This window comes from Sus scrofa, chromosome 3 (genome assembly GCF_054392235.1).
Source record: "Sus scrofa isolate SSC_HxYL_T2T_F1_AM1 chromosome 3, Sscrofa_HxYL_maternal_Yorkshire_Landrace_v2.0, whole genome shotgun sequence".
NCBI classification, from domain to species: Eukaryota; Metazoa; Chordata; class Mammalia; order Artiodactyla; family Suidae; genus Sus; species Sus scrofa.
Genome location: NC_139385.1, coordinates 70,373,409 through 70,396,596, shown reverse-complemented (window position 1 = coordinate 70,396,596; position 23,188 = coordinate 70,373,409). Strand labels below are relative to the sequence as shown.

The 23,188-nt window shown below is 40.8% G+C and overlaps 1 protein-coding gene across 3 annotated transcripts in view; it reads right to left on the bottom strand.

Moving 5' to 3' along the window:
* CHMP3 (charged multivesicular body protein 3) overlaps positions 1-23,188 on the bottom strand; it is a 72,370-nt gene that overhangs the window by 13,704 nt on the left and 35,478 nt on the right. For all 3 annotated transcript variants that reach the window (XM_003354734.5, XM_013995984.3, XM_085018739.1), the window contains exon 3: positions 17,017-17,196. In XM_003354734.5, coding sequence (XP_003354782.3) covers positions 17,017-17,196 — 180 coding nt within the window. The remainder of the gene's footprint in view (positions 1-17,016; positions 17,197-23,188) is intronic.

The following is a 23,188-nucleotide window of genomic DNA, read 5'->3' as shown; positions in this document are numbered from 1 at the left end:
TGGTTTCTACCAACTAGATGCTGTGGATGCCAGCAGCAACACTCCTCCTTGTCTAGCTGTGACAACCCAAATGTTCCAAATGTCCCCTGAAGGGCAAAACTGCCTCCTGTTGGGAACCACTGACCTTAGCTAGCAGAGCTTTCTCAAGTGAGAATAAATTTAGCTTTGAGCATTTCAACAGCTAAGGCACATGATTTGTTCGGGGGCGGAGGGTGGTTCAGGACACTGGTGGTAGACGCATACTATCCTACCAGGAAAGATCATTTTTTCCAACACTAGCGTCTAAAATAAATTTTGTACCACAATCTTTACTGACTGTACCACTAACTGTATCAAACTTATAGAAATATTCTTCCTATGGCTGTTTCTTATCTATTAAAAATCCATAAGAAAACACAGCTTGACAAAAGGTATTTCAATGGGGAGCCTAAGTGAGAGGGCTGGATTTGTGGCTTTCTGATAATCCCACCTGCTACAGGGGTAGACAGGGCTTTAAATTCTAAAGGGACAGCTATTTCCAGTCACTTTCACCTAATGCCAATCACAGGTTCTTACATGACACTTACGGCTGAGTAAAATATTCATATGAATAATGACCACAATCAAATAGAGAACAAATGCAAAAAAAAAAAAATCAGGGAGGGAGACGTTTTTTGCCCTTAAAAAATTTCTTTAACATTGTATTTTGTTTGTGCAAAGCAAAGATATTTCATTTGAAAAAAGACAATTAGTTCTACTGAATTTGAATTTGTAAAATTTTTGAGGGAAAACATTTAAAATCAGTGATTAAACATCACTATGGACCACAGTAACACAGACAGGTATTTACTTTAGGAGATTACCACTGTGCAGCAAGCCTTAAAGAAACTGAATTTAATCTTACATTTGCTAGATCATTATTAAACATTAATGCCAAATGAAGGTAAAATATGTTCCAATTTATTTATTTAAGGGCTTGGACTTGTAGACCTGGATAATAAGTGTATGTGTGTGTGTGTGTGTGTGTATAATGACATACTGTTAGACTAAACATATTAGATGGTAATCTAACAGAAGTTACTGTTGGAAAAGAGAGCTGAAACCAAGACAAGGGAACTGATAAACCTTTACTTTTTTATTTTGTGGGGGGGCCCCACCCATAGAATGTGGACATTCCCAGGCCAGAGACTGAACCCGAGCCACAGAAGTGGCCATGCCAGATCTATAACCCACTGTGCTACCAGGGAACTCAGTGACCATTTACTTTTTATTTTATATATTTCTGTAGTTTTTTTCTTCATAGCAAGCCTGCATAACTTAAATTACAAACACTAAAAAGTTATTTAAAAATGTGTTCTAATTCACAGGTTTAAACACAGGTTTAAATTTCACAAGTGTTATGTTTTGCCTCAAAGATTTATACTTTGCAAACTTACTTGCAAATGCTCTAACCAAAGCTAGGAAACAAAACAAAGAAACAGGCCAGCAAAGGAAATCCCACCAGGTACTGAGGTGGAGGGATGACTTCTCGGCCTGGGCCTCCATTTTCATGGCCCCTCTAGCCCCAGCACCAAGGGGGCCCTTCAGTCTCTGTCACCAGGACCCCACCCTGACTCAGCACCTGGGCCTGCCCAGCCCCCCCCCCTTTTTTTAATTGTGGCAAAATAAACATAAAATTTACTGCTCTATCCATTTACTGCTCAATCTAAGCCAAAGCTGCAACAACACTGGATCCTTAACCCATGGTGCAAGGTCGGGATCACACCTGTGTTCCAGGGTCTCCATGATGCCACCAATCCTTCTGTGCCATAGTGGGAACTCCTGCGCTAACGATTTCTAAGTGTACAGATCAATGGTACTGAGTACGTCTGCATTGTTGTGCAACCATCACCACCATCCATCTCCAAAACATTTTCATCTCCCCAAACTGAAGTTCTGCCCCCATTAAACTCTTTTAACTTCCCATTCCCCTCTCCCTCCAACTCCTGGAGACCACCATTCTACTTTCTGTCTCCAGGAATTTGACTATTCTATGTTCCTCAAAGAAGTAGAATCACATAGTATTTGTCCTTTTGCGACAGGCATATTTCACTTAGCATAATGCCTTTGAGGGTCACCCATGTGGTACTGTGTCAGAATTTCCTCCCTTTTAAAGGCTGAATAATACTCCATCGTGTATGTATCATGTTTTGTTTAGCCACTCGTCCTTCAATAGGACACTGGCGTTGCTTTTTCCTTTTGCCTATTATGAGTAATGCTGCTACGAACATGGACATACACATACCTGTGTGAGTTGCTGCTTTCAGTTCTTTTGGGTACTTACCCAGAAGTGGAATTTTTGGATCACATGGTAAGTCTAATTCCTGCCCCACCTTCTCAACTCTTCCAACTTTCTCCCTCAACCAGAACACATTCATCACCTGTCTTGTTCTGCATGAAGCTGCTGTCAGAAAGCCATCACTTGGAAAACATCTAATCATGACAAATATATTAATAGCTGACAAGGCTCAACATGTTGCCCCTCCCGGGAACATCTGCATTTTAATAGAGGAACATCTTGATTTCATCAAAAGGTGGCTTTTCAAAGCAGCAAGTCTCGGGGTGGGATGGGGGACACTGGAGGTCAAAGACATCTCAGGAACTCTAGTCACAGTATTTCTAGTTTTCTCTTTTCTCACTGCCAGGATGCAGACTCCTCCCTCCCACTCTGTTCTGGGTTCAATCATCAGTTGCCTTCTTTCCTGTATTTAATTTGCCAACAGACAACATCTGACTGTAACCTCTCACCTGTAACCCTCTCAACAACCCTCCCTGGGGACTCCTCCCGCCAGGCGCTGTCCTTAGGTGCTGGGGTAGCAGGGTGATCCTCATGGAGACAGTCTGGACAGCCCCAAATGGAATATCATGTGTCTCTTAGGTCTGCTCCTCTCTCTGGGTTTCCAGTGTTTTTTTTTTTTGTTTGTTTGTTTGTTTTTTTAAATGGTCACACCTGTGGCTTATATAAGTTTCTGGGCCCAGGATTAAACCTGTGCTTCTGCAGTGATCCGAGCCACTGCAATTGGACTCTTAACCCATTGTGCCACAGTGGGAACTCCTCCAGTGTCTTTTAATGAACCAATCTTTGCAGGTTCAAGGGCTTGGAGCGCCTCAGGCTTATCTCTGCCTTCACCCCATCCACTTCCTCTGCACCCTCTTCAGTGTCTCCTCTCCTGCCCATCCCACTAAACAGACCATCTGGGCCTGCTCATTTCCTCTCAGGTCCCCCTTTTTTCCCATCTGGCTGCACCAGCAGCCCTTGTTTACAGTGTACGAGGCTCCCTGCTGCCTGGGAGATAAAGCCACAACTCAGCTGAATTCTCCAAACTCTGAGCCCAAGTCACCTTTCTTGCCTCATCTCCCATTGCCTGCTTTCATGCACTCTTGTCAGACTGAATCACTTGGCTTGCTGAAACACCTGAATTATTTCACCTGTGCCTTTGTACACCCTAAGCCCTCTACCCAGATGCCTCTCTGGTTTCCCCCTCAGCTACTCCTCTGGACTCCCACTGCAGTTTGCCAGAGCATGACTCAATCTGAACCTGTCACCGAAAACCCTTGTTCACTTACCAGCTGTATCAACTCGACTGTGTCCTCATCTCCCTGCTCACCCTCATCAGCCAGCTCTCCCCCTGTTCCCATCACCTCAATCTCCCAGATCTTCCTTCAAGTTTAAGTGCACAGTTCTTTTTGGCCCCAGGGCCTTCACTTATGCACAATGACACTTAGGCTGGAACAAACACCACTTCCCTGCTTAATTACTCATCCTCCCTCGGATGTCATCAGTACCTAAAAGAAGCCACCCCTGACTGCCTTTCACAGTCTCCTAGTGCTCATCACAGTTTGCATTTATAAATATCCATTTATTTGAGTATTCATTTTATTATTTATTAGGTATTTTTATTAAATTTAACTATTTTGCTTTTCACCCCATACCTAGAAAGCAACCCCTGTGCCTGCAATGTCCATCATTTTATCTCTGGTGCCCAGCAAAAAGTAGTCAATCTGGCACATAACAGGGGCTAAAAGAAATGGATTTATTACACGAATTACCACTTTTCTCTTTGTAGCTTAGGGTACCTGCCTGAGAAGACTGGAGAAGGTTCTCATGAAACATATACTTAATCCGGCCTCCTTCCCTTTCACCCTTAAAAAAGAAGAAAGAGATAAGGAAGAAAGGTTTGGTGGGGAGATTTGGTGGGGAGAAGGAGCTCTGAGAAACAATGCAAGGAACGTAAGAAAAAAAATTTTAAGATTATCAATAATTAAAAAAAACCATCGTATTCATGAAATAAGAACAAGATGATCATCTTTTTAAAAAGGAACTATCAGGAGTTCCCGTCATGGCACAGGGGAAACGAATCCGACTAGGAACCTTGAGGTTGTGGGTTCGATCTCTGGCCCTGCTGAGTGGGTTAAGGATCTGGTGTTGCTGTGAGGTGGGGTGTAGGCCGGCAGCTATAGCTCCAATTGGACCCCTAGCCTGGGAACCTCCATATGCACAGGTTCGGCCCTAAAAAGACAAAAAGACAATAACAACGACAACATCAACAACAAAAAAGAACTATCAGAGAACTCTTTCTTGAAAATTATAAATCAAGAGGGCCAAAAGATTTCAAGACAAGAAATGGAGGCGTTCCCATTGTGGCTCAGTGGGTTAAGAACCTGACAAGTAACTATGAGGATGCAGGTTCAATCCCTGGCCTCACTCAGTGGATTAAGGACCCCGTGTTGCCATGAGCTATAGTGTAGGCTGCAGATGCGGACTGGATCTGGCATTGCTGTGGCTGTGGTGTAGGCTGGAGGCTATGGCTCTGATTCGACCCCTAGCCTGGGAACTTCTATATGCTGAGGGTATGGCCCTAAAAAGACAAAATAAAAAGATAGAAGAAAACGGAAAATAAAGTTGGGCAAATTTCTCAGAAAACACAACACCAAGTCAAAACTGATGATGATAATGACAATATTATTTAGAACCTATATATACGCAGTTACCATGAGCCAGGCACTGAAAAGTCTCAGGACAATCTTATGAGGAAGGAACAATATTATTATTTTCAAAGTGGAAAATAGGAAAGATAAAAAAATTAAAGGATCAGTCTGAGAAGTCTAACCACTGAATAAAATCTTTTCCTTTCAGAAAGAACAGAAAATATAGTGGAAAGACAATGATCACAAGAACCTATCCAAAAACTGAAGGACCAAGGAACAGAAGTGATAGAAACTTGTCTTTTAGAAACGCAAGTGGAGATATCTGCAGATAAGATCAAATGATGTCTTGGATTCCTAGGGGAAAATACAGGGAGCAGGCAGCAATACAGAGGAAAGACCAGTCAAGATTCTTCTTAATGCTGACACACCCATTAAGATATGAGTAGAAATGTCAAGCATACACTAGGCGATAAAGGCAATCCTAAGGATAAAAACCTGGAAAGCAACGGCCTTTACAGGCATGAGGTTAGATGTGATCACCTATGGGGAGAGAGGAGGTTGGGAAAGAGCAGAGGATCTAAAAGGAAGCCCTAGAGCATTTGAACATGTAAGTATCCACCAGTAGATGTTTACTTTCCAGGTGTGAAAAAGCCACAATATAACATACATTTGAAACAACATAATATATTGTCAAGGATGTATATTTAAAGAATAATAGGCTCTTATGCTGTTACGTTCACTACTGAAAGTATATGCTACAGGAGAAGAGATTTTTTTTTCATGTAGATTAGCGAATATTTATGAGCTATGACTGCTTGAAAAGATATTTTGATATCAGCACACAGGGAGAAAAAATGAACATAAGAGAGTGATTGATTAAGCCCAGTAGTTCCTAGAGGAATGTTATAACATTTCTCAAAAATTCAAGAGTTTTGGAGTTCCTGTTGTGGCACAGTGGAAACGAATCCGACTAGGAACCATGAGGTTATGGGTTCAATCCCTGGCCTCATTCAGTGGGTTAAAGATCTGGCATTGCCCCTAATTCTTGGATGGTCTTTCTGAGTCGGGCTGCCCTGGAGAGGAGCCTCTTCAGTTGGCAGCGGCCCAGCTAGCCGCCAAAGCCCTCAGGGGGTGCCGCACTCTTGCAGAACAGCTGCAAAGGACTGCCAGCTCTCTGCAGGACCCCCTGCAGCCCAGAAAAGCTACAACAAGCTTGGCCAGACTGTGAAAAGATCTTCCTACATTCTCAGGCCATCCTGCTGAGTTGGGCTGCCCTAGGGAAGAGCCTCTTGGGTTCTCAGTGACCCAGATAGCTTCTCCAGCCCTCAGGGGGTGCTGCACTCCTGAGGAACAGCTGCCCAACACCGCCAACCCCCTACAAGAACCCCACAGCCTAAAAACACCAGAGCAAGCTCTGCCTGACCGAGTGAAATCTGCTACCATCGTGGTGTGGACCTCCCAGTCCTGTCTGCCCTCAGGAAGTCCTCCTTTGCTTCAAAGAGACCCTGTTAGCCCCATCAACACTCCAGAAAAGCCACACTGCCTCAAAGAAGACTGACCAACAACACTAGCCCTCAGGAAACATTCCACAGCAGTGACAAGGCAAATACTGCTGGGTCACGGAGAGTACAACTCCCTCAGGAAAAAGAAAACAACAAGCAAGATGAAGAAGCTGAGAAACCACCCCCAGCCAAACCAACAGGAGAACTCACCTAAAACAGTCACCAATGAAACAGATCTCTGCAGTCTGACAGACCTGGAGTTCAAAAGAGAAATAGTGAAAATACTGAAGGAATTAAGAGAAGATATGAACAGTAATGAAGATACCCTCAGAAAGGAACTAGAAAATATAAGGAGGAGCCAAGAAAAACTAGAACATTCATTTGCAGAGATACAAACTGAACTAAGAGCAGTAAAAACCAGAATGAATAATGCAGAAGAACGAATCAGTGATATGGAAGATAGAATAATGGAAATTACCCAATCAGGTCAGCAGACAGAAAGCCAAATCAAAAAACAGGAAAGAGACCTATGGAATAATATAAAGCGGACCAATCTACGCATAATAGGAATTCCAGAAGGAGTAGAAAAAGATAAGGGAATGGAAAATATATTAGAAGAAATTATCGCTGGAAACTTCCCAAATCTAAAGGATACTGGGCTCAAGATACAGGAAGCCACAGAGGGCCCCAAACAAATTGAACCCAAATAGACCCACACCAAGACACATCATAATAAAAATGGCAAAAGTTAGTGATAAAGAGAGGATCCTAAAGGCAGCAAGAGAAAAGCAGAATGTTACCTACAAGGGAACCCTCATAAGATTATCAGCTGATTTCTCTACAGAAACACTCCAGGCCAGGAGGGAATGGCAAGAGATATTTAAAGTGCTAAAAGGAAAAAATATGCAACCTAGAATACTCTATCCAGCAAGAATATCATTTAAAATAGAAGGGGAAATTAAAATTTTTTCCAACAAACAAAAACTAAAAGAATACAGTAACACAAAACCCAGGTTAAAAGAAATACTGAAAGGGCTTCTCTAAACCAAAAAGAAAGGAAGGAAAGGGAAGAAAAAAGAAAAGGGGGGAAAAAAAAAAAAAAGAAGAAGAGGAAGAACTAGGACTGAGAATACTACAATCAGAGAGCAGTCACTCAAATAAGCCAGCATACAGATTTAATCATGAACATGCTTCAAACAAAATAAAATTAAAAAGAAAAAAATAAAAAAGAGTCATCAAAATCATAAAATGTGGGCAAGGGATGTTAGGAAATAAATAACCCTTTTTGTTTGTTTGTATGTTTCTCTTCTTAATTTTAATATAGTAATGAAGTGTCTGAACTTAGAGGACCATCAGGCTAAAACACACAATTATAGGAAGGGGTTAGCATACTTAAAAAATAGGGCACCCACAAACCAAAACCAAACATTGCATTCGCAAAAAATGAAAAAAAAAAAAAAAAAAAAACCTCTCAAGCAGATAATAACAGGAGATCATTCAACCAAAAAAAAAAAAGAAAGAAAGAAAGAAAGGAAGAATGGAGAACCATAGAATCAACTGGAACATGAGGTTCAAAATGGCAATAAATAATCATCTATCAATTATCACCTTAAATGTCAATGGACTGAATGCCCCAATCAAAAGACACGGAGTGGCTGAGTGGATAAAAAGGCAAAAACCTTCAATGTGCTGCCTACAAGAAACTCACCTTAGGACAAAGGATACATATAGATTGAAAGTGAAGGGGTGGGGAAAAATATTTCACGCCAATAGACATGACAGAAAAGCAGGAGTCGCAACACTCATATCAGATAAAATAGACTTTAAAACAAAAGACATAAAGAAAGACAAAGAAGGACACTACTTAACGATTAAGGGATCCATCCAAGGAGAGAATGTTATTATCGTCAACATATATGCCCCAAATATAGGAGCACCCAGATACATACAACAAATATTAACAGACATAAACGGAGATATTGATGAGAATACAATCATAGTAGGAGACCTTAATACCCCCCTCACATCAATGGACAGATCCTCTAGACAGAAAACCAATAAAGCAACAGAGATCATAAAGGAAACAATAGAAAAATTAGACTTAATTGATATCTTCAGGACACTACATCCAAAAAAATCAGAATACACATTCTTCTCAATGCTCATGGAACATTCTCAAGAATCGACCACATATTGGGACACAAAGCTAACCTCAATAAATTTAGGAGCATAGAAATTATCTCAAGTATCTTCTCGGAAAACAATGCCATGAAATTAGAAATCAACCATGGGAAAAGGAAAGAGAAAAAACCTACTACATGGAGACTCAACAACATGCTACTAAAAAACCAATGGGTCAATGAGGAAATCAAGAAGGAAATTAAAAAACACCTTGAAACAAATGATAATGAAGACACAACCTCTCAAAATCTATGGGATGCTGCGAAAGCAGTGCTCAGAGGGAAATTTATAGCAATACAGGCCTTTCTCCAAAAAGAAGAAAGATCCCAAATTGACAACTTAACCCTCTACCTAAACGAACTAGAAAAAGAAGAACAAAAAAGACCTAAAGTCAGCAGAAGGAAGGAAATTATAAAGATCAAAGAAGAAATCAATAAAATAGAGATTCAAAAAACAATAGAGAAAATTAATAAAACCAAGAGCTGGTTCTTTGAAAAGGTGAACAAAATTGACAAACCCCTGGCCAGACTCACTAAAAAGAGGAGAGAAAGAACCCAAATAAACAAAATTATAAACGAAAAAGGAGAAATCACAACGGATACAGCAGAAATACAAAAAAAACCATAAGAGAATACGGCAACAAGTTTGACAATCTGGAAGAAATGGACAATTTTCTAGAATTTTACAGCCTGCCAAAACTGAATCAAGCAGAAACAGACCAGCTGAACAGACCGATCACTAGAAATGAAATTGAAGAGGTCATAAAATCACTCCCTACAAATAAAAGTCCAGGACCTGATGGCTTCACAGGTGAATTCTATCAAACATATAAAGAGGAATTGGTGCCCATCCTCCTTAAACTCTTTCAAAAGGTTGAAGAAGAAGGAATACTCCCAAAGACATTCTATGATGCCACCATCACCCTCATTCCAAAACCAGATAGAGATACCACCAAAAAAGAAAACTATCGCCCAATATCATTGATGAATATAGATGCAAAAATTCTCAACAAAATCTTAGCCAACCGAATCCAACAACATATCAAAACAATTATACACCATGATCAGGTTGGGTTCATCCCAAGTTCACAAGGATGGTTCAACATATGCAAATCAATCAGCATCATACACCACATTAACAAAAAAAAGTCCAAAATCATATGATCATCTCAATAGACGCAGAAAAAGCATGTGACAAAGTCCAACATCCATTCATGATCAAGACCCTCGCCAAAGTGGGTATAGAGGGAACATTCCTGAATATAATCAAAGCCATTTATGATAAACCCACAGCAAATATAATCCTCAATGGGGAAAAACTGAAAGCCTTCTCACTCAAATCTGGAACAAGACAGGGATGCCCACTCTCACCACTGCTCTTCAACATAGTTTCGGAAGTCCTAGCCACAGCAATTAGACAAACAAAAGAAATAAAAGGCATCCATATAGGAAGAAAAGAGATCAAACTGTCACTGTATGCAGATGACATGATACTATACATAGAAAACCCTAAGGACTCAACCCCAAAACTACTTGAACTGATTAATAAATTCAGCAAAGTAGCAGGATATAAGATTAACATTCAGAAGTCAGTTGCATTTCTGTATACCGGCAATGAAATATTAGAAAAGGAATACAAAAATACGATACCTTTTAAAATTGCACCTCACAAAATCAAATACCTCGGAATACACCTGACCAAAGAGGTAAAGGACCTATATGCCGAGAACTATAAAACTTTAATCAAAGAAATCAAAGAAGATGTAAAGAAATGGAAAGATATTCCATGTTCCTGGATTGGAAAAATCAATATTGTAAAAATGGCCATACTACCCAAAGCAATCTAAAGATTCAATGCAATCCCTATCCCATGATATTTTTCACAGAACTAGAACAAACAATCCAAACATTTATATGGAACCACAAAAGACTCAGAATCGCCAAAGCAATCCTGAGAAAAACCAAGCAGGAGGCATCACTCTCCCAGACTTCAAGAAATACTACAAAGCCACAGTCATCAAAACAGTGTGGTACTGGTATCAAAACAGACAGACAGACCAATGGAACAGAACAGAGAACCCAGAAATAAACCCTGACACCTATGGTCAATTAAGCTTTGACAAGGGAGGCAAGAACATAAAATGGGAAAAAGAAAGTCTATTCAGCAAGCATTGCTGGGAAACCTGGACAGCTGCATGCAAAGCAATGAAACTAGAACACACCCTCACACCATGCACAAAAATAAACTCCAAATGGCTGAAAGACTTAAATATACGACAGGACACCATCAAACTCCTAGAAGAAAACATAGGCAAAACACTCTCTGACATCAACATCATGAATATTTTCTCAGGTCAGTCTCCCAAAGCAATAGAAATTAGAGCAAAAATAAACCCATGGGACCTCATCAAACTGAAAAGCTTTTGCACAGCAAAGGAAACCAAAAAGAAAACAAAAAGACAACTTTCAGAATGGGAGAAATTAGTTTCAAATGATGCAACCGACAAGGGCTTAACATCTAGAATATATAAACAACTTATACAACCCAACAGCAAAAAAGCCAATCAATCAATGGAAAAATGGGCGAAAGACCTGAATAGACATTTCTCCAAAGAAGATATACAGATGGCCAGCAAACACATGAAAAAATGCTCAACATCGTTGATTATAAGAGAAATGCAAATCAAAACTACCATGAGATACCACCTCACACCAGTCAGAATGGCCATCATTAATAAATCCACAAATAACAAGTGCTGGAGGGGCTGTGGAGAAAAGGGAACCCTCCTGCACTGTTGGTGGGAATGTCAACTGGTACAGCCACTATGGAGAACAGTTTGGAGATACCTTAGAAATCTATACATAGAACTTCCATATGACCCCGCAATCCCACTCTTGGGCATATCTCTGGAGAAAACTCTACTTAAAAGAGACACGTGCACCCGCATGTTCATTGCAGCACTATTCACAATAGCTAGGACATGGAAACAACCCAAATGTCCATCGACAGATGATTGGATTCAGAAGAAGTGGTATATATACACAATGGAATACTACTCAGCCATAAAAAAGGATGACATAATGCCATTTGCAGCAACATGGATGGAACTAGAGACTCTCATACTGAGTGAAATAAGCCAGAAAGACAGAGACAAATACCATATGATATCACTTATAACTGGAATCTAATATCCAGCACAAATGGACATCTCCTCAGAAAAGAAAATCATGGACTTGGAGAAAAGATTTGTGGCTGCCTGATGGGAGGGGGAGGGAGTGGGAGGGATCGAGAGCTTGGGCTTACCAGACACAACTTAGAATAGATTTATAAGGACATCCTGCTGAGTAGCATTGAGAACTTTGTCTAGAAACTCATGTTGCAACAGAAGAAAGGGTGGGGGAAAAATGTAATTGTAATGTATACATGTAAGGATAACTTGATCCACTTGCTGTACAGTGGGAAAATAAAAAATAAAAATTAAAAAAAAAAAGATCTGGCATTGCCATGAGCTGTGGTGTAGGTCGCAGATGCAGCTCGGATCTGACATTGCTATGGCTCTGGCGTAGCCTGGCGGCAATAGCTTCAATTAGACCCCTAGCCTGGGAACCTCCATGTGCTGCAAAAAGACAAAACAACAACAACAACCCCAAGAGTTTTGACAAGTGCTGGTGAAAAAGTATGGAAAAAAGAACCTTCACAGGAGTTCCCCCTGTGGTGGCGCAGTGGGTTAAGTATCTGACTGCAGTGGCTCAGGTTGCTGCAGAGGTGCAGGTTTGATCCCCAGCCCAGCTGCGGAGGGTTAAAGGGTTAAAGGCAAAGGTCACAGCTGCAGCTCAGATTTAATCCCTGGCCCAGGAACTTCCATATGCCATGGGTGATAATTAAAAAAAAAATTTATGGGTGAGGCCATTAAAAAAAAAAACCCTTATCTGCTGCTAGTGGGAATATAAATTAGTAAAGCCTCCTTGGAGAGCAATTTTGTAGTTCTAGCAAAATTTAAACCTATTTTCAACCCGGCAATTTTACTATTGAGTAGAAACTGTCCTAAAGAAACACGTGCAAAAGTGAAAAGACATTCAGAGCAACACTGTTGTGATAGTAAAAACTGGAAACAGCTTAAATGTCCGTCAACAGGGAAGAGCAAAATAAAATGTAATCCAGTCAAAGGACAGAATACTATGCAGGAGTTAAAAATACATTTATCATTATGGGTGTATTTCAATAACACAATAATAAATGGGTGAAAAAAGATCCAGAATGGTACATATATTATAATACCACTTATACAAATTTAATCTTCATAATAGTGGGACCTCTAGGGAGGTTAAAAGAGAAGGGAATGGAACTGGGAAGGGGTATTAAGGAAGAGTCAACTTTAGCAATACTGCTTGCTTTCTTTTATGATATAAAACTGAGGCAAATATAACAAAATGTCAAATTTTACTGGTTCTGGCTATTAGGTACCATTTTATCCTGTGGGCTACAATCTCTGCAATTAGGGAGAGGGAGAGTCTATGCACACAGTGCTTTATTCACGGGGGGGGAGGAAAGGTAAAATAAGTTTTATGTTTTCTGGTATTGATTCAGTAAAGGAAATACCGAAATTTTTAAAAATAAGCTTATCATGGTTAAGGGAACATTTATCTTTTCAGCATGTTGCAAAAAAAAAAAAATAGGGAATAAATATGAAACTTTCAGTGATGGCTGTAAAAGGCAAGTGTACTTAGTTAAGCTTTCAAAATGACAGAAAAGATTAGTCTATTTCTTCAAGGTACTGAATACTCAGCTGTCCAAAAGGCATATATCCAGGTTACATACTCAATATTTAAAGAGCCTAAATACATCACTTTAGGGCTGAAATAACACAGTTGTTAAAAATTAAGAAGATGTGGTACAGTTTGCCTTATTGTTTTACTTTCTCAATCCATGGATTATCTTCTTCAGTATCTGGAGAGAGAAACTGATATATTCACTACATGACATATTAAAAAACCCCACATCCAAATGCTAAAAAATGACTTTGTCTCTTGCTGAATTCCTTCTGTGAGGAAACATGAAGAACCTGAACCTCTGTGAGTCCAGGCACAGGATCCATACCATTGAGAGATGGGATTAAAATGGCAGAATAGAAGGACTGGAGCTCAACTTCTCTCCTAAAAACAACAAAATTTACAACTAAATGATGAGCAACCTTCAACCAAATGGACTGGAAACCTTAAAAAAAGATACCCTAACTCCAGAAGACAAAGAGGAGGCCACATCAAGAAGTAGGAGGGGCGACTACGCCATATAAGCAACCCCATACCTCCCAGGTGGGAAGCCCCACAGACTGGAAACTAACTGGTTCACAGAGACTCACCTACAGGAGTGAGAGTTCTGAGCCCCACGTTAAACTCCCATGGGTGGGGATCTGGCACTGGGAGAAAGAGCCCCTGGAGCATCTGGCATTGAAGGCCAGTGGGGCTTGTGCACAGGAGCTCCACGGGACTGGGGGAAATGGAGACCCCGTTCCTAAAAGGCGCATAGACTTTCACATGCACTGGATCCCAGGGCAAAGCAAAGTCTTCATAGGAATCTGGGTCACACCTGACTGCAGTTCTTGGAGGACCTCCTGGGAAAACAGGGGTGAATGTGGCTTGTTGTGAGGGAAGGACACTGGAAGCAAAGCTCTCAGCAATATTCAGCAGCTGTGCCTTTCTCTGGAGGTGGCCATTTTGGGAAAACTTGGCGCCACCCATCAGTGCTGAGAGGGCCCTGGGCAAACAACAATCCAGGTGGGATCACAGCCCTGCCCCTCAGTAAACAGGCTACCTAAGATCCCTCAGGCACACAGCTGCCTCTAATCCCATCCAGAGACAAAGCCCCACCCACCAGAGGGATTAGAATCAGCTCCACCCACCAGTGGGCAGGCATCAGCCCCTCCCATCAAGAAGCCTACAGCAAGCCCCCCATACCAACTTCAGCCACAAGGGCGGCAGACACCAGAAGTAAGAGAGGCTGCAACTCTCTTATCTGTAAAAAGGTCACCACACCAAAAACCTATAAAAAGAAAAGACAGAGAACTATAACTCAGATGAGGGAGAAAGGAAAAACCCCAGAAAATCAGCTAAGCCATGAGGAGATTCTCAGCCTCCAGGAAAAAGACTTTAGACTGTTGATGCTGAAGATGATGCAAGACGTTGGAAATAAACTGGAGGCAAAGATGGATAACTTACAGGAAACACTGAGCAAAGAGATACAAGATACAAAACTTAAACAAGAAGAGATGCGAAATACAATAACTGAAATAAAAAATTCACTAGAAGCAGCTAACAGCAGAATACAGGAGGCAGAATGAGTAAGTGAGGTGGAGGACAGATTGGTGGAAATTATGGATGCAGAACACAAAAAAGATTGAAAACAAATGAGAGAGTCTCAGAGAACTCTGGGACAACGTTAAACGCACCAACGTCTGTATTATAGGGGTGCCAGAAGGAGAAGAAAGAGAGAAGGGGACAGAAAAAACATTCCAAGAGATAATAGATGAAAACTTACCTCACATGGGAAAGGAACCACTCACTCAAATCCAGAAAGCACAACGAGTACCATACAAAATAAAACCAAGGAGGAATACACCGAGACACATATTAATCAAATTGACCAAAATTAAAGAGAGAAAATCTTGAAAGCAGCTAGGGAAAAGAAACAAATAACATACAAAGGAACCCCAATAAGGTTATGGGTAAATTTTTCAGCAGAAACTCTGCAGGCCAGAAGGGAGTGGCATGATATACTCAACGTGATGAAAGGAAAAAACCTCCAACCAAGATGACTTTACCCAGCAAGGCTCTCATTCAGATTTGAAGGAGAAACCAAATGTTAAAACTGAACGTAAAGGAATACTTTCAGAGCCAAATACAACCAAATAATAGATCAGGTACTCATTTGGTACTGGCTTCTGAAGTGAAACAGTCATATTATCTTTTTTTTTTTTTCTTTCTTTCTTTATAGGGCCACACCTGTGGCATATGGAAATTCCCAGGGCTAGGGTTCGATTCAGAGCTACAGCTGCCAGCCACAGCCACAGCAGATCTCAGTCACACCTGCAACCTATGCCAAACTTGGGGCAATGCCAGATCCTTAACCCACTGAGTGAGGCCAGGGATTGAACCCACATCCTCACGGATTCTAGTCAGGTTCTTAACCCACTGAGCCACAATAGGAACTCCAAGTCTTCTAACTTTTGAGCGTGATGCATCAGCATAGTACCTGACAGTTGAATATATTCTTTAGTGAAATATTTCCCTGTAGTTCCTGAGTCTAATGATCTGACAGTCATTTGTTGCCATTCTCAAAGAACTATAATTCTGAGTTAAGATTTCTTCATTTAACAGAAATTTGAGTAAGAAAAGAAACCACTGGATGCAAAATTTAACCTACACCTCAAGCTGCCAGTAGCATGCAGACAGATGCCTGTGAAAGATCATAAATGGTATTATACTGGACACTGAGAGGTAACTAAATCACGATTACTTTTATTTTAAATATTATAAAGAATCTTAAAAAATTAAATTGATAGTTCACACGTATACCGACCACCCAACACAGAGCCTACAGGTTCCTAAGACATAAGAAAGCATTAGGTTGAGAGCCAGAAATGAGGCAGAAAAGGAAGTGAGTGAAAGCCAAAGACAAATTCAGATCATTAAAATCGTGCTGGGGGTGGCTCTGAGCCTAGGGCAGAGGAAACCCTCTTCATCTTCCCTCTAAGGTGTGAGTCAACTTCTTATTTCCTAACATTTTTATTTTATTTAAAACATTGGGGAGGGCCCTTTTTATTCCTGTGACTCATCAACTCTCAGGTCAGTGTACAACACTGTTCACGTAAGGAAATACAGTCTAAATTCTAAATGAAGCACATTTAGACAGTTTTTTTTTTTTTTTTTTTTTGCTTTTTAGGGGCACCCACGGCATATGGAGGTTCTCAGGCTAGGGGTCAAACTGGAGCTACAGCTGCTGGCCTATATCACAGCCACAGCAATGCCAGATCTGAACTGTGTCTAAGACCTACACCACAGGTCACGGCAACGCCGGATCTTAACCCACTGAGCAAGGCTAGGGATCGAACCCGAATCCTCACGGATGATAGTTGGATTCATTTCCGCTGTGCCATGATGGGAACTCCCTAGACAGATTTTTTTTTTTTCCATTACTTCAACAACACTGGCAAAGGAAAATGAATAACAATAAAATAAAAATGAAAGTAATTAAGTATATTTGGCATTTTTATAACACCCCAACTAAGACAATGCAAAAAATAAAAACCAGAGTTGAGACCGTTCTTCCTCCTCAAGGAAACCAGTGTTGTAAACAACAGCAAGGGCACTAGTGCTGACGAGCATCTTACCCAGCTGGTTCTTCATCCCCATGAGCACGGAGTTCATGTGCGCTTTGGATGCATAGAGCTTGCTCACGGCCTTTCTCGACCGGATCATCTCCTTGGCTAGAACCACACAGACATCCTTCTGACCCTTCTTGGCAGCATCTTTTACAGATCGTTTCACTTTTTCTTCTTCTCTTTGGATATCTAAGTTTAGCACGTAACACAAAACACACACAAAAAAATTAAGGGTAGACAAGGAAACTTACTGGTACTGAAATCTGTTTGTTTTCTTTTTTTGGCTGCCTTGTGGCATATGGATTTCCCTGCCCAGGGATCATATCCAAGCCGCAGTTGTGACCTACACTGCAGCTGTGGCAATGATCAATCCTTAACCCACTGCTCCAGGCCAGGGATCGAACCTGTGTCCCAGTGCTGCAGAGATGCTGCCGATCCCGTTGGGCCACAGCAGGATCTCCTGAAATCTGTTCTTACTGTGATCTAAATGTGTCTATTAAATAAGAAACCAGATAGGAGAATATAAACAAAATAAAAATAATCAAAGTGGTGGATATTCATTATGGCCAGAAACATCATTAAAGTAGTATAAGAATAATATAAACAAAATAAAAATAATCGAAGTGGTGGCTATTCATTATGGCCAGAAACATCATTAAAAGCAGTATAAGAGTAAACAGAAAAGTAGATCCTAGTTCACCAGACAAAATTTCAAAACAGCTTTTGCAAAAGCTTATTCTAACACTTGTTTGTACTGGTACCAAGGAACTTCAAAAATGCTGTACATGCATTCCAGAGTTTGTTCTAATAATCAATAAGTAGTATTCTCACAATTATAGGGGTACAATCTCAGTACATTAATGATTTAAAAACCCTGCAACTTACCAAAAACCTGAACATATTAAAAGTAGGATAATAACTTCAACTAGAGGTAGGATATATCTATGTTATGTGTTTTGTGAAGAGTAGAGATTTTCTTTCTACTGTGGTAAAATATATATAACATAAATATTACCATTCTAACCATTCTGAAGTGCACAGTTCAGCAGGATCAAGTACATTCGTATTATTGTGAACCATCACCACCCTCTGAACTCTCCAGAACTTTTTATGGCTTTCAAAGCTGAAAGGAGTTCCAGTCGGGGCTCAGTGGAAACGTATCTGACTAGCATCCGTGAGGACGCAGGTTTGATCCCCGGCCTCTCTCAGTGGGTTAAAGACCTGGCATTGCCATGAGCTGTGGTGTAGGTTGCGCTCTCGGCTTGGATCTGGCATGGCTGTGACTGTGGTATAGGCCAGCAGCTGCAGCTCCCATTAGACCCCTAGCCTGGGAACCTCCATATGCCATGGGTGTGGCCCTAAGAAGACAAAAGACCAAAAAAAAAAAAAAAAAAAAAAAAAAAAACCTGAAACTCAAACCCATTAAATAATAATTCCCTATTCCCTCCTCCCATCAGCCCCTGGCAAATACCATGCTACTTCCTGACTTTATGAAGTTGACTGCTCTAGGTGCCTTATATAAAAAGAATCCCACAGAATTTTTTTTTGTGTGTGACTGGCTTCTTTCACTTAGCATACAGTCTTCCAGGTTCAGCCACATTGCAGCAGGTATCAGAATGCCCTACCTTGTAAAGGCTGAATATTCCATCATGTGTAGATACCAGTTTTGTTTATCTATTTGGCCACTGATGGACACCTGGGTTCCTTTTACAATTTTTAACTATTGTGAATAATGCTGCTATGGAGAAGAGTAATAAGCAAGTATCTCTTCGAGTCCCTGCTTTCAAATCACTTGTATATATACCTATATTACCACAGACTGTGTGGCTCAAATTTATTTCTCACAGTTCTGAAGGCTGGGAAGTCCAAGATCAAGGTTCTGGGTGAGAACCCACTTTCTGGTTTGCAAGTGGATGCCTTCTTGCTGTATCTTCACATGGCAGAGGCAGAGTTCATCTCGTGTGGCTCCTCTTACTAGGGTACTAATCTCATTCATAAGGGCTCCACCTTCATGACCTAATTACTGCACAAGGGCCCCACCTCCAAATACTATCACACTAGGATTAGGACTTTGACACACGAAATTTGGAACTGATGTAATGGCCCTGATGATGTCTGAATCAGATTTGGGGATACTCTTTCCTTTCCTTGAAGAATGCGGCAAGTCCAAAGCCTAAGTTTTATTGTTCTGTCCTGTCAAATCTAAGACGTCCCACAGGCTTCCTTGATTTTGACCTGGATCCATCTCCTTCAGTTCAGATGGGCAGTGACCTTGCTGGGGTAGCTGATAAAGTCCAGGGGATACACCGTACTAATCTCCTGATCAAATGGTCAGTCACACAGGTCAGCCAGGTACTTGGTGTCTTCTTCTGAACATGTGTTCTCATTTTTTTTTTGCAATATGGACAAACTGAGATTATTCCAAATCTTCTAAATTCTGGTTCCATTTTGCATAACAATTTCTTCCTCAATTCAATTCTCTCTCCTTGCATTTTACTCTAAGTAGTCAGAAAGAAACAAGCCAATCCTCCAATACTTTGCTTAGAAATCTCCTCAGCTAAACATATATATACAATTTCATTGCTTGCAAGTTCTAACTTCCACAAAATACTAGGCCCCGAACACAGTTCGTCCAAGTTCTTTGCCACTTTATCAAGAATTGCCTTTGCCACACTCCACTAGCATGTCCCTCATTTCCAGCTGAGATCTCATCAGAATGGCCTTTACCGTCCATATTGCTTCCAGCATCATGTAACATGGTTAATTATGTGTTCTCTGAGAAAATGGAGGCTTTCTCTCCAGCTCTCCTTTTTTTCCCTCAAGTCCTCACCAGAATCACCCTTAAAGGACCATTCTGGGTAAAGGAGGCTTTTGCTAGCATGCACCTTAAAACTCTTCTAGCCTCTAGCCATGAAGCTAATTTCAAAGCTGCTTCTGTATTTTATGTGTTTGTTACAACAGCACCCTTTTTCTTGGTACCAATATCTGTATTAGATCAGTCAGGTTGCTAAAATAGAATACCATATATTAGGTGGCTTAAAAAACAGGAATTTATTTCACACCGTTCTGGAAGCTGGGAAGTCCAAGATCAAGGTGCTGGCAAATTCAGTTCCTGATGAAAGTCTTTCCTCTGCAGATGGAGGCCTTCCTGTTGTCCCCTCTTGCAGGGAGGACAGAGATGATCTTGACTGTGTCTTTTCTGATCAGAGCACTAATCTTGTTCACGAGGCTCCACCTTCATGGCCTGATCACCTCCTAAAAGCTCTCCCCTCCACCCCAAAATGCCTTCACATTGAAGGTGTGGGCTTCAACACATCAATTTGGGAGGGACACAAACATTCAGCCTGTAGCAATACTCAATTGCTGGATCACATGGTAATTCTCTTTAACTTTCTGAGGAACAGTCATCTGTGTTCCACGCACCATTTTACATTCCTACCAACAGTGATCAGTGGTTCTGATTTCTCTATGTCCTTTGCCAACATGTGTTATGTTTTGTTTTGTTTGGATTGACAGCAGATATCCTAAGGGGTATAAGGTCACTGTGATTTTGATTTGTATTTCTCTAATCATCGGTGATGTTGAGCATCTTTTTATGTTTACTAACCACTGGAATACCTTCTTTGAAGAAGTATTCTGTAGACTTGAAAGTCTATTCAAATCCTTTGACCGGTTTTGAATAGGGCTTTAAGTTGCTGAGTTTTAGGAGTTTACAATTCTATATATATTCTAAATATTCTTTATCAGATATATGACAGGCAAATATTTTCTCCCAATTTATGGGTTGCCTTTTTACTCTGTTCTTTTTACTGTGCCTTTGAGAACATTTTTAATTTTCATGAAGTCTATGTTGTCTATTATACATTTTTGTTGCTTGTGGCTTTACGGTCATATCCAAGAAATCGCTGCCAAATTCAAAGTCACGAAGATTTTGTCCTTTTTTTGCCTAGGGGTTTTCTTTTGGTCTTTTTTTTTGCCATTTCTTGGGCCACTCCCGTGGCATGTGGAGTTTCCCAGGCTAAGGGTCAAATCGGAGATGTAGCCACTGGCCTATACCAGAGCCACAGTAATGGCGGGATCCGAGGCGTGTCTGCGACCCACAGCACAGCTCATGGCAACACCGGATCCTTAACCCACTGAGCAAGGGCAGGGAGCAAACCCGCAACCTCATGGTTCCTAGTCGGATTTGTTAACCACTGCGCCATGACAGGAACTTCTTGCCTAGGGGTTTTCTAGTTTATGTTTTCCATTTAGGTCTCTGATCCATTTTTTTTTTTTTTTTTGGTCTGGTTCCGGGGCCGCACCCACGGCACATGGAGGTTCCCAGGCTAGGAGGTTCCCAGTCTAATCGGAGCTGCAGCCGCCAGCCTACGCCACAGCTACAGCAACTTGGGATCTGAGCCGCGTCTGCAACCTACACCACAGCTCACGGCAATGCTGGATCTTCAACCCACTGAGCAAGGCCAGGGATCAAACCTGCAACCTCATGGTTCCTAGTTGGATTCGTTAACCACTGTGCCACAACAGGAACTCATCCATTTTTTAATTAATTTCCATATATGGTTTTAGGTAAGGGTCCGGTCATCCTTTTACATGTGGAAATCCAGTTTATACAGCCTTTTCAATACATTTATTGAAAAGGCCACCTTCTCATTGAATGGTCTTGGCACCCTGTTGGAAATCACTGGACCGTAATGTGTGAGGGTTTTATTTCTGGGCGATCTACTCTCTTTCATTGGTCTTTATGACTGTCTTCATGGCAGTAGCATAATGGTTTTATTTAGGCAGTTTTGTAGAAAGACTTTTTCTTACAGGTTTTTTTTTGAGATATAATTAACATACAGCACTGAATAAATGTTAAGGTATACAGCATGATGACTTACATACACCATGAAATGATGATCACAGTAAGTTTAGTGAATATTCATCTTCTCATATAGATACAGAATAAAAGGTGACACAGAATAGTATTTCATCCCGGTGATAAGAACTCTTAGGATTTACTCTCTTAACAACTTTCATATATAACATAGCATATATAACATAGTTAATTATATTTATTCTCATATATTACATTGTTAGTATTTATTTATCTTATACTGGAAGTTTCTACCTTTCAACCACCTTCATCCAATTCCCACTCCTGGTAAACCCCACCTCTGGTGACCATAAGACTGATTTCTTTTTCTATGAATTTGTGGTTTTTTTGAACTGTAATTGACCTACGATAGTTCTGGTACACAACACAGTGGTTTGATATTACAAAACAATCACCTCAAGGTGATCATTAGTTACTGTCTGTCACTGTACAAAGATATTATTTTTACTTCTTTTAGGGCTGCACTTGTGGCATATGGAGATTCCCAGGCTGGGGGTCTAATCTGAGCTGTACCTGTCAGCCTACGCCACAGCCACAGCAACGCAGGATCCAAGCCGCATCTGCAACCTACACCACAGCTCAAGACAACGCCAGATTCTTAAGGTCAGGGATTGAGCCTGTGTCCTCATGGGTGCTAGTCAGATTCGTTAACCACTGAGCCACAACGGGAACTCCTATTATTATTGACTATATTCCCACTCTGTACATTTCATGCATGTGACTCATCTGTTTTGAAACTGGGAGTTTGTGCTTCTTAATCTATCTCACTCATCCCCCCAGGTGACCACCTGTTTGTTCTCTGTATCAATAATTGTTTTGTTATGCTGATTTGTTTTGTTTTATAGATTCTACATATAAATGAAATCATATGGTATTTTCTTTGTCTTATTTCACTTGGCATAACAGCCTATAGGTTAATCCATGATCCTTTGAAATGTATTGCTGAATTTGGTTTGCCAATTTTTTTTTTGGGGGGGGGCACAGTTGCAGCATATAAAAGTTCCCAGGCTAGGGGTCTAATCAATGCTACAATTGCCAGCCACAGCCACAGCAATGAGGGGTCTGAGCCACATCTGCAACCTACACTACAGCTCACAGCAACACTGGATCCTTAATCGAATGAGTGTGGCCAGGGATCGAACCTGCATCCTCATGGATACTAGTCAGGTTTGTTTCCACTGAGCCATAACAGGAACTCTGGTTTGCTAAATTTGTTGAGAAATTTTGCATCTATATTCATCAGTAATATTGGCCTTTAGTTTTCTTTTCTAGGATATCTTTTTCTGCTTTGGATATTAGGTT